The following is a 15,517-nucleotide window of genomic DNA, read 5'->3' on the forward strand; positions in this document are numbered from 1 at the left end:
TGCAAACCCTGTCATCTGCAGTGAGGCACCTCTCACCTATCACACCATGATGGGGAGTTGCTAAATAAAGGGATATTCAAGTTAGGGCGCATTCACACCCCGTAGTGTTTTGCGGATCCGCAAAACACGAATTCCGGCCGTGTGCGTTCTGCTATTTGCGGACCGCACATGGCCGCAACTATAATAGAAAATGCCTATTCTTGTCCATGATTGCGGACAAGAATAGGACATGCTCTATCTTTTTTTTTTTTTGCGGAGCCACGGAATGGAACCACGGATGCGGACAGCACACAGTGAAAATGAAATAAATGGGTCCGCACCGGTTCCGCAAAATTACGTAACGGATGCAGACTCATTCTTACGGCCGCCTGAATGAGCCCTTAGTACAAGTTTTACTCTCTCCGCTGTATAGAGGATAAATGTTAGATCTGCACAGGTGCAGGGACCCCCACAGATGATGAACACCAGGATCCTGTGCCCCTGTATAAATGGAGCGATGGTCGCGCATACGCACTGCTGCTCCTCCATTCAGACTCTATGGGACTGCAGGAGATTGGCGCAAGCTCTGCTCAGCTCTCCCAGGGAGTCCTATAGAGATGAATTGAGCAGCATCTCTCCATTCATACGGGGGCACAGGGCCAGTTATCCCCTGTCGAGTGGATAGGAAGTGACTTGTTTTAACCCTTTAAAGGGGTTGGCCCATCTCCGTTATTGATAGCATATCGCTGGGCTACACCACCCATGTCAGATAGGTGCAGGTCCTTTCTGGGACCCTCTGCTATCTCCAGAATAGAACTCCTGAAGTGAGCGGAGAGCAGCTGCGCACCCTCCGTTCACCACTATGGGAGTTCGAAACACAGCCAAGCGCACTCACTTGCCTATTTTCGGAAATTCCCATAGTGATGAATGCCGTGCATGCGTGGTGCGCTCTCCTTCACTTTGGAGGCCCCGTTTTGGATATAGAAGAGCGTCCCAGAGGTGGGACCCATACCTGACATTGATAGCATATCCTAGCAATGGGCCAACCCCTTTAATCATATACACAACCCTATATTATTAGCAGATCCATTCAGTCGTGTCTCCATTCAGTCTGCGGCGAGTCACCTGGTAGAAGGGGGCTCAGGGGTGTCTGTGCATATCCCATAAATGCCTCATATGATAATATCCCATTACGAGCAGCCTGTAGGTTATTATCCGGTTACTCCGATAGCTATAGGGAACATTACTGATATTACATTTAGGGGACTGGTATTTAAACAAGGAGCAACTATCCCTTTTATCCAAATTCTTATAACGCTGGTTCCCCCTACACGCATTTCCATCCCGAGAGCGATGTAAGGCGATGCTTTATTTACCTTTGGCAAGTCTTGGAAAAGTTCCCCAGCTCGCAATATGATGATAAGGATAACGAAAGACGCTATAGCGCTGGCCACCTACGTATATATTGTAGAGGATATAAAAATAAAAAGAATTAAAGGGGTTGTCCATGGCTGCTTTCTTAAAAAATAACAGTGCCACACCTGTCCACAGGTCATGTGTGGTATTGCAGGTTAGCCACATTCACTTCAATAGAGATTGGCTTTAATACCAGACAAAACTGTGTGGCACTGTTTCTGGAAGTAAGCAGCCGTGATTTTAAGAACTAGTAACTCATGTTCTATCCCAGGGGTAGGCCACCGCCGGCATTCCAGCTGTAGTGAAACTACAACTCCCAGCATGCATACTTGCTTTTCTCAGAACTCTCATACAAAATGAACGGAGCATGCTGGGAATTGTAGTTTCACAACAGCTGGAGTGCCGAAGGTCGCTGATCCCTGCTCTATCCCAAAATGTTGATCTCCAACCTGTCGCTCACCAGCTGTTGCAAAACTGCATAACTCAAAGGGGTTATCCAAAGCCTATAATGCCCCCCAAAATGCCCGCGGCACCCACGTCACTCTTGATTCCCGCACAGCCGCCGCTGCATCTCTCAGTTTGCAGATCAAAACTTTCGGCGCTGGGGGGGGGGGGGAAAGGGAGTCAGCCAATAGCAGGCCGCGACGGGGACAAGCCTTCCTAGCATCACCGGTGAGGCTGAACCCCATCCCCCCGTCGCCGGTTGTTTTGATCCGCGCAGCGGCGGCCGTGCAGGCATCAGGAACGACGTGGATGCCAGGGATCGGGGTAAGTGTAACCTGTATGGAGTGCCCGGGCATTTTGGGGGGCATTATGGGGATTGGATAACCCCTTTAATATCCTCCAGTTGTCATTACGTGCCAGGAGTTGTGATTTTGCATCAGGCGGAGGGCAAGAGGTCGATGAGCTGAACTAGCAGCCATATTGGTTGTCAGGAACAGATAGAACTAGATCACACACCTGACTGTTTCCCCCAGTACTTTCCTGAACCAGAGACCTGGACACCGAGGCGCTAATGGCGAAGCACTGGAAAAAGCTGCCAGTAAGGTTACTGAAGCCAATGGCGATGAGCTCCTGTAAGAGGACACAGAGGGTCAGACAAAAATCCACACACGTTATGTTTTTTTATGTGCAATCCCCCTGGAATATATTATATCTTCCGGAATGGTGGCTCACTCCGGACAAAATTATGGAAATGGTGCTGCTAACCCCCTAGGATATAACCTGCAAATCTGACCACTGACACATACTTGCCGGGGGTCACAATTTTCATTGAAATGTCCCGCAAATCAGATAACGTTTGTATTCATTAGTATGAAAGTGGCGGATACTAAAGTACAGAAGCGGACTGGGAATTTAAAGTGTCCCCAGAAAAAAACTAACAGCACAGTTAGTGCAGCACAGAATACTGCCCCAGCAGAAGCAAATACCACAGTGCAGCACAGAATACTGCCCCAGCAGAAGCAAATACCACAGTGCAGCACAGAATACAGCCCCAGCAGAAACAAATACCACAGTGCAGCACAGAATACAGCCCCAGCAGAAACAAATACCACAGTGCAGCACAGAATACTGCCCCAGCAGAAGCAAATACCACAGTGCAGCACAGAATACAGCCCCAGCAGAAACAAATACCACAGTGCAGCACAGAATACTGCCCCAGCAGAAACAAATACCACAGTGCAGCACAGAATACAGCCCCAGCAGAAACAAATACCACAGTGCAGCACAGAATACAGCCCCAGCAGAAACAAATACCACAGTGCAGCACAGAATACAGCCCCAGCAGAAACAAATACCACAGTGCAGCACAGAATACTGCCCCAGCAGAAACAAATACCACAGTGCAGCACAGAATACTGCCCCAGCAGAAACAAATACCACAGTGCAGCACAGAATACTGCCCCAGCAGAAACAAATACCACAGTGCAGCACAGAATACAGCCCCAGCAGAAACAAATACCACAGTGCAGCACAGAATACTGCCTCAGCAGAAACAAATACCACAGTGCAGCACAGAATACTGCCCCAGCAGAAGCAAATACCACAGTGCAGCACAGAATACAGCCCCAGCAGAAACAAATACCACAGTGCAGCACAGAATACTGCCCCAGCAGAAACAAGTACCACAGTGCAGCACAGAATACTGCCCCAGCAGAAACAAATACCACAGTGCAGCACAGAATACTGCCCCAGCAGAAACAAATACCACAGTGCAGCACAGAATACTGCCCCAGCAGAAACAAATACCACAGTGCAGCACAGAATACTGCCCCAGCAGAAACAAGTACCACAGTGCAGCACAGAATACTGCCCCAGCAGAAACAAATACCACAGTGCAGCACAGAATACTGCCCCAGCAGAAACAAATACCACAGTGCAGCACAGAATACTGCCCCAGCAGAAACAAATACCACAGTGCAGCACAGAATACAGCCCCAGCAGAAACAAATACCACAGTGCAGCACAGAATACTGCCCCAGCAGAAACAAATACCACAGTGCAGCACAGAATACAGCCCCAGCAGAAACAAATACCACAGTGCAGCACAGAATACTGCCATCCCCATCCTGAAAATGGCAATACAGTTGAATTAAGGAGGGGACCTGTGGCCACATACCAGGTCCATAAGTGCCCGATGCTCCTAGCATTAATTATTGCTGAGAGCAACAGATCATTATGTACCCGGATGGCGGCCATGAGGAAGGCTCGGGCTGCCCCCTGGGCATCGGCCCACTGGGATATTTCCCTGTAGGGTCTATGGCCAGTCCTTCTCTGCTAAAATGCGCTACAATTTGGCGTAAAGGGGACCTAAGATTTAAAGTTATCCCCTATACACGGGATAAGTGAAAAGTGCCTGATGGGTGGGGGTCTGACCACTAGGACCCTCGCTGATCACTCCTTCCCACATATGAATAGAGCAGCGGTCAAGCAGGTGCTCTGCAGCCCCATTCATCTCTATGGAACTGCCGATGAGGAGCAGAGTATATTTCACCTAGTCATGACCACAGCCTCTACCAGGTCTGCTGTTTGGGAGCAGAGGATTCCCACCCTACAGCTGCATCCCCCCATAATTTATAAACCCCCAAGACCAGCTATATCCCCCTCACGCTGCAGGAGAAACTTTCTACCATACATGAAAGGTGGTAATGTTGGCTCACCTGGTTACTGTCAACTTTGTAACCGTGCTTAGAGGCGAACACTTTCCCCAGTGAAATGGTTATGGCGTAGGCGACCACAGCAATGGCGAAGGCGTTTCCAACAATATCTCCGAACAGGCTGAAGTCCGGTAACAAGGGGGCCTTCAAACTACAGAACATATGATATGATAAAGAGCTGCTTGAATGATGCGATCAATTCTGTGCTAATTAATTTCATAAGATATATTTATATATATTTTCCATTTTTCCTGCATGGGCATAGAATTAAATGATAAAATCCTGAGTATGGGCCATTACTTAAAAAAAAAACGCTGGACAACCCCTGCAGCCACCACTAGAGGGAGCTTGAGTTAAATGGGAGGAATATAAATTCATATGCAGTGAGCTCCCCCTTGTGGTGGCTGCATGCAGACAGAAAATTAAGGGGTTATCTAGCCTTATAAGCGATGTGCTGCTCCCATTGTAGTGAAGAGTGCTGTCCACTACAATGTTAATGGTGCAGCGTAGATCCGACTGTTGGCAACAGAGCTACACAGAACAGCTGATCAGCGGGGGTGCCCCTGACTGATTATTTAATATCTCATCTGCATTTCCAATTATTTTATTTTTATTATATTAATATATATCATATATAGTATAGTGTTTATATCCTGCATCACTCACCCAACAGGGATGTGGCCAACATTCTCAATCCCGAAATTCTTGTATAGGTCAACACCATATGATATTCCAGTGGAAACAATGAGCTGAAAATGTTAAGAATGCCTAATTAAGTCATTACACAGTTCTCTCCATAGGAAAGTTGGGTACAAGGAGGACCCATCACCACTCCCGAGCTCTCATATGAGGCTTGGCAGCTGCACCATCTGTTTCTTACAGTGTCTCTGTATGTAATGTTGAGGGGGCCCCTTGTGAGTCTGGGCCCCAAAGCAGCCGCTTCCCCTATATCTACTCCCCTGCTTATGTTGTCTTATTCCTTTATTACTTGTAATTAATTGCTAGCAGTCTGCGGTAAGGTTACAGAGGGGTGGTAACCAGTTGGGGGGGGGGGGGGACCTACACAGTGTGACAATGACAGCACTGACTGGATAGAGTCAGACTGTGCAGGGACACCCCCCCAACTGGTTACCGCCCCTCTGTACCCTTACTGCAGACTGCTAGCAATTCATTCATAACGTCTAGTAGAAATAATACAGGAATGGCACAACATAGAGCCATAAGAATAGAGGCTCCAGAATTGTTATTACATGGGGAATGCATAAGGATATTAAAACAGACCTGTCAGGAGTGGTGGAAGGTCCTCTTTAAAGGACACAAGCATTTTATACATTATGTGTGTGAGAGGTTAATATGAAAATTGCAGGAGCCATGAGATCCATCGGGGGGTTCTTCATGAAATGATAGAAGGTGGCAAATGGGTTAGTTGCTCTGGCTCTGCAACCTACAGATGTAAGCTAAGGGTGCTGAAGGACCTGTGGTCTCACAACTGGGTTGAGTAGGTCCTCGTGTCACAGCAGGAGAAGAGAGCTGTTCCTGTTTAGACACATGTGTGCAGTGTGTCTCTGAGGGTGCGTCAACGAGTCTGTGGAGTACGGTGGTGTGAATTACTGCCTCAGTGTTGATCATCTCCGTCCCCCTGCAACTTACATACCACCCCACACAAATGCCTATGGTTGACAATCAGTTAGACCACCATAGCCGCCTCCCTTATAGTGAATCTGAGAATAATGGGTGTCACCATAGACAACTACATATATTTCTATGTTTAGATTTACCATGATCAGTTCAATGGGAACTGGAATGACAAGTTTGGAAGCAAAAGTCCCATTGAAAAATTTCATCAGCAAGAGAATGACGATGGCGATGATACTGGTGACCAACGTGCCGATGTTTGTTTCTCTAATTCTTGAGCAGATATTAATAATGGTCTAGACACAAAGAAAGAAAACGGATACAACTAATAAAGATTCCATACTGTAGTCTTGCATATTGAAATCAATCAATGAAGAGGTTGTCAAAGTGCAACAGGCGCCTCCCCCAAGGGCCCTGTATAACATGACCCAGGTGCAGGAATGCTGAGTGGTATAGTGCGGCCTAAAATGTCTCTTTAGGCTACTTTCACACTAGCGTTTTGGCTTTCCGTTTCCGAGATCCGTCATGGGCTCTCAGAAGCGGTCCAAAACGGATCAGTTTTGTCCTAATGCATTCTGAATGGAAAATGTGTGTCACGGTGCTTCTACCTGGATACAGCTGAACCCCAGGCTTTTGCTCCAAAGCAATAAATAGGGGGAATAATTGATGGATTGGAACAAATAACTTGAGTCCAGACCTTGAGATGAAGTTCAACTGCAACTTTACTTGAATAAACATTTCTTCAAACTGTTTCAGGCTTTGTCTTGGTTCCAGCAGGCTTTAGCATGAACTGGCAGGCAAACTCCACTCTACTACATCTGTTTCTCTCTTACTCTACTGTACTGACAGGCTGGCTGTGTAACTCAGCTTCCTCTGTATGCTGCACTTTCTGTCTGTAGTCTGACTAAGTTATGCCAGGAAACTATCCTCCTGGCTCCTGAGGCTTTAAGCTTTGGGCACATCCAGCAAAGACGTGCCCATGCACACTCTTCCCTTAGCAGGGGGTAAGCTAGACTGGCTAGAACTTCTGCCCCACCCTTCCTGCAGGAAGTAGGACTTGCCCACCTCTCTCCAGAGGGGGGGGGGGGGTTAGAATGGAATGGAAGGTTCCATTCTATCTAAGTATAGCTTTGTCGTGTTTGTTGCCACCTGTTGGTGAACCAGGCACATTACATGTGAACATAACAGTTGCATAACAAAACAGGATTGCACATTGTAAAGGACCTGGAATAAATACACAAGATGACATGATGTTAGACCAATAAGGACAGTAGCAGGGTGCAGAAGTGGTAACACCTGGCCCTGTCAATCAAGTGGAAGGAGCGTGCTCAGGGTAGCAGATTGGAGAACAAACAGCAATGAGTGGCTAGGGCCCGCCTTCTGAGCACTTAAAGGCTATGTACACCTTTGGTGGGCAATTTTTTTTTCCTGATTGCATTTTATTCATTTTGGCCTAAAAATTTTTTATTTTATTTTATTTAAAGTATTGAGCTGTGCTGTCACAAAGAGGTTAACAGTTTTTCCAACTGTGTGAATTTTGCTTTTTACTTTCACTTTGTGCCGATCATCTAATAAACATTATCTCTAAAGTACTAAAATTTCATTCTTTAAGGCCTCATGCACACGACCGTTTTTTTTTAAGGTCCGCAAAAACGGGGTCCGTAGGTCCGTCATCTGTGACCGTTTTTTCGTCCGTGGGTCTTCCTTGATTTTTGGAGAATCCACGGACATGAAAAAAAAGTCGTTTTGGTGTCCGCCTGGCCGTGCGGAGCCAAACGGATCCGTTCTGAATTACAATGCGAGTCAATGGGGACGGATCCGTTTGACGTTGACACAATATGGTGCAATTGCAAACGGATCCGTCCCCATTGACTTTCAATGAAAAGTCAGGAGTCCCTTTTATACCATGGGATCGGAGTTTTCTCCAATCCGATGGTATATTTTAACTTGAAGCGTCCCCATCACCATGGGAACGCCTCTATGTTAGAATATACCATTGGATTTGAGTTACATCGTGAAAACTCATATCCGACAGTATATTCTAACACAGAGGCCTTTCCATGGTGATGGGGACGCTTCTAGTTAGAATATACTACAAATTGTGTACATGACTGCCCCCTGCTGCCTGGCAGCACCCGATCTCTTACAGGGGGCTGTGATCCGCACAATTAACCCCTGCCAGGCAGCAGGGGGCAGACCCCCCCCTCCCTCCCCAGTTTGAATATCATTGGTGGCCAGTGCGGGGCCCCCCCTCCCTCCCTCTATTGTATTATCATTGGTGGCAGCAGAGAGTTCCGATCGGAGTCCCAGTTTAATCGCTGGGGCTCCGATCGGTAACCATGGCAACCAGGAGGCTACTGCAGTCCTGGTTGCCATGGTTACTTAGCAATAGTAGAAGCATCATACTTACCTGCGAGCTGCGCTGTCTGTGTCCGGCCGGGAGCTCCTCCTACTGGTAAGTGACAGGTCTGTGCGGCGCATTGCTTAATGATCTGTCACTTACCAGTAGGAGGAGCTCCCGGCCGGTCACAGACAGCGCAGCAGCCAGCAGGTAAGCATGATGCTTCTAATATTGCTAAGTAACCATGGCAACCAGGACTGCAGTAGCGTCCTGGTTGCCATGGTTACCGATCGGAGCCCCAGCGATTAAACTGGGACTCCGATTGGAACTCTCCGCTGCCACCAATGATCGGGGGGGGGGGGGGGGAGAGGGGAGGCTGCACACTGCTCCACCAATGATATAAATACAATAAAGGGGGGGGCCGCACACTGTGCCACCAATGATATAAATACAATAGAGGGATGGAGAAGGGGCCGGGGGGGGGGGGCAGCACTGGCCACCAATGAAATTGAAACTGGGGAGGGATGGGGGTCTGTAAGAGATCGGGTGCTGCCAGGCAGCAGGGGGCAGTCATGTACACAGTTCGTAGTATATTCTAACTAGAAGCGTCCCCATCACCATGGGAACGCCTCTGTGTTAGAATATACTGTCGGATCTGAGTTTTCACGAAGTAAAAACTCAGCTCTGAAAAAGCTTTTATGCAGGTGGATCTTCGGATCCGTCTGTATGAAAGTAACCTACAGCCACGGATCACGGACACGGATGCCAATCTTGTGTGCATCCATGTTTTTTCACGGACCCATTGACTTGAATGGGTCCGTGAAGCGTTGTCCATCAAAAAAATAGGACAGGTCCTATTTTTGGGACGAACAGGATACACGGATCACAGAGGCGGATGACAAACGGTGCATTTTCCGAGTTTTCAACGGACTCATTGAAAGTCAATGGATTCGCAGAAAATCACGGAAAACGGAACAACTGCCACGGGTGCACACAACGGTCGTGTGCATGAGGCCTAAGCCACATTCTTTAAGCCACTATCAGTAAGATAAGAATTGAGCTATAATGAGTGTTTACAAGGTCAGAGATAAGGAGCCTTCAGCTGAGCTGCCTGACGGAACAGAGTGAAAATTCAGATCCTTCTACTAGGTAAACTCAAGGCTGCACAAAGACAGTGGTAAAAAATTCTTAATAAAGACCAATTGAAAAACATTTTTTTTATCTAAAAATTTGTACAATGTAATAATTTAAAAAAAACTGCACCCAAAGGTGTACATAGTCTTTAAGCCTTAATTTGTATATTTTTTTTAAAAAAAATACTCATTTCTCCAACATGCAGGGTAAGAAAGATATGGTTTTAATCAGCTGCAGCAGCCCTCCAGACATTGGGACTGGTTTCATAGAGTTGATCATGCTGACATATTCTCTTTAATTAACAAAATAATTGGGCAGGAGATCCAGCAGACTTAAAGGGAACCTGTTGCCTCCAAAAACCATCCCAAGCCACCTGCAGTACCTGACAGTAGCCAGCAGCGTGTTTCCGACGATAATTTTCTTCCTGAAGGCCGATGCGGCTAAAGCTCAGAAAACGTTGTTTTATCCCCTGCCGACGCACTTCTCTATTCATGCTTGAAGTCAAGGGGGCAGCGGCCTCCTTGCTTCAAGTCAAGATAACCACGCCCCCTTCCCTGCCCCATCGCTGTGACTGACAGAGTTTATGCAGAGAGTTCGGCAAAGCCAGCAGAACTGCCGGTTGTCAGTCACAGCGAAGGGGCAGGGAAGGGGGCGCGGTTATCTTGGGATTGAAGCAAGGAGGCCGCTGCCCCCTTGACTTCAAGCATGACTAGAGAAGCGCGCCGGCAGGGGATAAAAGAAAGTTTTCTGAGCTTTAGCCGCATCGGCCTTCAGGAAGGAAATTATCATCAGAAACACGCTGCTGGCTACTGTCAGGTACTGCTGGCGGCTTGGGGCGGTTTTTGGATGTGACAGGTTCCCTTTAAAAGTAGATTCTATAAAATACAATTACCCCTCACAGTGTAACTTACATATATTAATGACAACGGCTGGGTCTTCTGACTCACTCTAATGCCAAAGAGGTATTTCAGTTGTGATACCAACACATGGACAGCAGACGCAGTGGTATATCCGCTTATTAATGGGTCTGAGAGGTAGGCGACCACACACCCAAACTGAATGAGACCCAGAGCAAGCTATGAAAAGGAGAAAAGAGTTAATAGAGGTCGGCACTGACTATAACTGTTCCTGGGTTACATCCTGTATTATACTCCAGAGCTGCACTCACTGTTCTGCTGGTGCAGTCACTGTGTACATACATTGCATTACTTATTGTGTACTGATCCTGAGTTACATCCTGTATTATACTCCAGAGCTGCACTCGCTATTCTGCTGGTGCAGTCACTGTGTACATACATTACATTACTTATCCTGTACTGATCCTGAGTTTTACATCAAGACACGGAGGCTCATATTGCATTCTCCTGCTTTACTGAACCACCAATAGCAGCAAAGAGAAAAAATTAACATACAGGGAACCATAGCAACCAATGTCCCTCCCCTATGGCCCCTATAATAGGCCGCTCCTCCAATGGCTCTTTCTTTGCTGCTGCCAAGCTAAGTGCACCTTGTCTCTTTTTGTGTCTCTGCTTTAGGTGTTATCTGTTGTTTTGCGCTGGCTACCGCAGGGTGACTAACCCTGTTTCGCTTGCAGCGCTCGCTTTACTTTGCCTCCCTCCCTCTTAGGGCAGGTGAGGGATTTGTCTTCTCTGCGCTTATTCCTGCGCGTTTGCGTCCCTGTATGCGGCGCCATTAGGGCTTCCCCTCTCCCCTTCTGTGCTGGCCTCTGTGCTTTTGCTCTGACCTCCCCTCCCTTCCACCCTTACTTGTTTTACCGTCCCCCGGCTTCCGCGCCGACGGGGGTTGGGGGGCGGGTCTCCGCTGCTGTCTGGGGCTCCATTCCCGGCGCGTCTGCGATCCGGTAGGCCGCGAGATCTCGCGAGATCTCGGCGGCCATTTTGGTTCGCCCTCTGTGTTCGGGAGGCCGCGAGATCTCGCGAGATCTCGGCGGCCATCTTAGTTTGGGCGGCCGCTTTCGCGGGCTTCTGGGGGCGGGATTACGGCGCTTCCTGTCTTCCTGCCGTTCACTCGCCTCCAGTTGTCCTGCACGGTCGGCGGCTCCTGCTTTGGCCTCTCAGGTGACCTCGTCCTTAGTTATTTGGGGGTATTTTCGGATCATAGCTGGGTTCCCTTCAGACATCTGTGTCCACTATGTCCACTCCTACTCCCCCTCCTGCTGCCAGTCGGCCCCCCTCCCCCCCTGAGGCGTTTAACCCCTCTGAGGCAGATGCTCAAGCGCTTGCTCTACAGCGCTCTGTGTCAGACGCGATTATGGCAGCCATGGGCTCCATGTCGTCGGTTCTGTCACAGACTATCACCCAGGCCCTGTCTGCACTCCCCACGGGTGTCCCCTCGCAGCTGCCCTCCGCAGCACCGCAGCCTACCTCCATTGATCCCCCTGTTGCACAGGGGACTGTGACTGGTGCGCATCCTGCCACCCCAGAGACCGTGCTTAGCTCACGGAAGAGGGCCCTTTCCCGCCGGGCAGAACGGGCGCGGACATGGAAATGCGCTAGAGCGCAATCACCGGATCTGTCTGTCTCTGATGGAGTTTCAGACGAGGAGGCGTTGGCGGATTTTGATTATGGGGTTGAGGAGGATCTCACCCTCCCCGTTCCGGTCCCCTCGACTTCCGCTGCTGCGGCCTCTTCTGCCAAGGATTTGGCAGCGACCTCCACTGCTACCCGCGCTGAGGGTGTGCTGGATGAGGCGGGTGAACTGATGTTCGACCCGGAGTCTTTACACCACCCGCGTTCGGCAGAATGGCTCCCATCTCCTCATGTAGGAGCGTACTTGGAGCACTGGGTGCGCCACTCGCTTAGCCGCGAATCGCGCAACAAGCTTAGGGCAGAGTGTCCCCGTCCGGTGGTCCCTAATAAGGTTTGTGACACCCCATTGGTGGACCCCAAGATGTCGCAGTTCTTGGCCAAGACTGGCTGGAATGCTAAGAAGGGCCTGGATTCAGCGTTGCGCAGCTGCCAGGACAAGCTGTTGGATGTCTTCGGTCCTTTGACCAGGATTTTGGAGATGGCCGAGGCGGCCAGAATTGAGGGTTCCCCTGTTGACCCGGTGGAATTGAGGGGCTGGGCCCAGAGGGCCATATGCCTTGCCGGCAATGCCAATACTGCCGTAGCAATTGAGAGACGCAAGGCTATATTGTTTAAAATCGACCCCAAATTGGCCAATTTGGCGCTCACTGAGGCAGGGAAGGATGCCCAGGGCCTCCTCTTCGGCGAGTCCTTCATCAAGGACATGGGCCGATTTGTGGGCACGTTTACCGCACTGGACAAAGCCCAGGCTTCTATGCGCCGGGTCTTCCAGGGGCGGGTCTCTCATAGGGCCGGCAGTGGTAGGGGCCGCCTGTCCGCCCGTGCTAATTTCCAGGCCCGTGGAGCGAACAGAGGCTCCAGTGGACATCGTCCTCAGTTCCAGGACCAGCGTACCGCATCCCCCTTCTTCTCCACAAGAGGAAATCAGTGGCGTTCACGTTCCTTCCGGGGCAACCCGAATCATCGTAGACCCTTGGGTAAGTGCTCCCCAGATGGGGGATTCTACGGTACCTTGTGTAGGGGGAAGGCTCCGGCTTTTTTCCCACGCTTGGAGCCTCATTACCGCGGACCCATGGGTTCTGACCACGGTCAGGGGATTCCACATAGAGCTCTCGGGATCCCCCTATCTGATTCCTTCCCCTCCGCTCTTTCCCCTATCGCGCTCGGACTGTGCGTTGGTGGACGCAGAATTGCACGCCCTCAGGCTGAAGTTGGCGATAGAGCCGGCTCCCCCGTCTTCGGCGGGGGTGATCAGCAATATCTTTCTGGTTCAGAAGAAGGATGGGCAGATGAGACCAGTCATCAACCTTCGCTCCTTGAATGCGGTAGTACGTTACCGGCACTTCAAAATGGAAGGGATCCACCTCCTTCGGGATTTATTGATCCCGGGGGACTGGATGGTGAAACTAGACTTGAAGGATGCCTACCTGACGGTTCCGGTGTCCTCTCGCTCCAGGGACCTGCTTCAGTTCAGGTGGCAAGGAGAGGTCTGGAGGTTCACCTGTCTGCCGTTCGGGCTGTCTTCAGCTCCCTGGTGTTTCACCAAGTTGCTGCGTCCGGTCGTGTCGTGGTTGAGGACTCGGGGTGTGCGCCTCATAATCTATCTGGACGACATCCTGTTGATGCACGAGTCCCGAGCGGGATTGCTGGAGCATCTACGCTGGACGGCGGATCTGCTTTCGGGTCTCGGGTTCCTCCTCAACCGGGAGAAATCCTGCCTTACTCCGGCCCAGAGGATGGAGTTCCTGGGATTTACTGTGGATTCGCTCTCGGAGTCCCTCAGCCTGCCGGCGGCGAAGTTGCGGGGGATCCGCAAGGAGTTGAGACGTGCTCTCCTCGCTCCCTATCTCTCGTTACGTCACCTGGCCCGCATTATCGGCCTGTTGGCCTCTTCCATTCAGGCGGTGTTCCCAGCCCCTCTGCATTACCGGGCTCTCCAGCGACTGAAGATCGCCCATCTTCGGACCGGTGCCTCCTTTGCGGACGCGGTGGTTCTGGACTCGGAAGCCCGGGAGGAACTGAGTTGGTGGATAGCCAACCTGGAAGCGTGGAACGGGAGAGCAATCTTTGGATTCCTGCCGGAGTTGACGATCGAATCGGACGCGAGCCTCCAGGGTTGGGGGGCCCATTGCAACGGGGTCTCCACCGGGGGTCCCTGGTCGGCGGAGGAATCCCTCCTGCACATCAATGCGTTGGAGCTCTTGGCGGGGTCCTTCGCTGTGAAGAGTTTCTCCAACGGGATCGCCAACGCGTGTATCCGGCTTCGGATGGACAACGTGTCGGCGGTCCGGTATGTCAACCGTCTAGGGGGCACTCGCTCGGCCACCTTGGCACGTTTGGCCAAAGATTTTTGGTCGTTCTGCCTGTCCAGGGATATCATGGTGCAGGCGGAATATTTGCCAGGATTGAGCAACGTTCAGGCGGATTGGAACTCTCGCTACCTGTCGGACGGCAGCGATTGGCAGTTGGATCCGCTGGTGTTCACGGCGATTTCGGATTTCTGGGGTCCAATGTCCATCGACCTCTTCGCCTCTCGGCTCAACAGGCAGCTGACCCGGTTCTTCAGCTGGCGTCCGGACCCGGAAGCGATGGCGGTGGATGCTTTCCTCCAGGACTGGTCGATGTCTCGCCTGTACGCGTTTCCTCCGTTCTCGATGATCCCGAGGACTCTCCTGCAGGTTCTCCGCCATCGGGCGGATCTGGTTCTGGTGGTCCCGTTCTGGGGATCCCAGGTTTGGTTCCCCTCTTTGTTGAAGATTCTGGTGGAGATTCCTGTTCTTCTCCCGAGCCGGCTGGATCTTCTACGCAACCCTCTGGGTCTACATCATCCCCTCCTCCTCGACGGATCCCTGCGACTACTGGCGTGCCGGATCTCCGGACACCTGGATCTTTCGAGGGAATTTCGGCTGCAACTCAACGACTATTGGACAACGCGTGGGCTCCCGGCACCCGAAAGTCTTACCGGGCAGCCTGGAGAACTTGGGCTAATTGGTGCGTGGAACGGGACTTGGATCCCGTTTCGGCACCTGTAGCTGACCTGCTGCTTTTCCTCACTTCTCTCTTTGAGGCGGGGAAGGCGTATCGGACCATTAACCTTTTCAGGTCCGCTATTTCTTCTACCCACGAGGGCTACGCGGGTGTTGCGGCTGGTCAACATCCTTCCGTGTCTCGCCTCCTCCGGGGGGCTCGGTTGTCTCGTCCCCCTCGGCCTCGTTTTTCCACTACTTGGGATGTCTCCCTGGTTTTGGGCTTTTTGGCCTCTTGGCCCGAGAATTCTGCCCTTTCCATTAGGCAATTGTCCGCTA

The 15,517-nt window shown here is 50.6% G+C and overlaps 1 protein-coding gene across 2 annotated transcripts in view; it reads right to left on the reverse strand.

Moving 5' to 3' along the window:
* Nucleotides 1-15,517, reverse strand: part of LOC122943090 (solute carrier family 26 member 6-like) — a 41,688-nt gene that overhangs the window by 18,482 nt on the left and 7,689 nt on the right. For both annotated transcript variants that reach the window (XM_044300524.1, XM_044300525.1), the window contains 6 exons: nucleotides 10,575-10,739; nucleotides 6,332-6,484; nucleotides 5,220-5,302; nucleotides 4,557-4,704; nucleotides 2,356-2,469; nucleotides 1,356-1,433 (listed from right to left, as the gene is read on the reverse strand). In XM_044300524.1, the coding sequence (XP_044156459.1) occupies nucleotides 1,356-1,433; nucleotides 2,356-2,469; nucleotides 4,557-4,704; nucleotides 5,220-5,302; nucleotides 6,332-6,484; nucleotides 10,575-10,739 (741 nt within the window). The remainder of the gene's footprint in view (nucleotides 1-1,355; nucleotides 1,434-2,355; nucleotides 2,470-4,556; nucleotides 4,705-5,219; nucleotides 5,303-6,331; nucleotides 6,485-10,574; nucleotides 10,740-15,517) is intronic.

This window comes from Bufo gargarizans, chromosome 7 (genome assembly GCF_014858855.1).
Source record: "Bufo gargarizans isolate SCDJY-AF-19 chromosome 7, ASM1485885v1, whole genome shotgun sequence".
NCBI classification, from domain to species: Eukaryota; Metazoa; Chordata; class Amphibia; order Anura; family Bufonidae; genus Bufo; species Bufo gargarizans.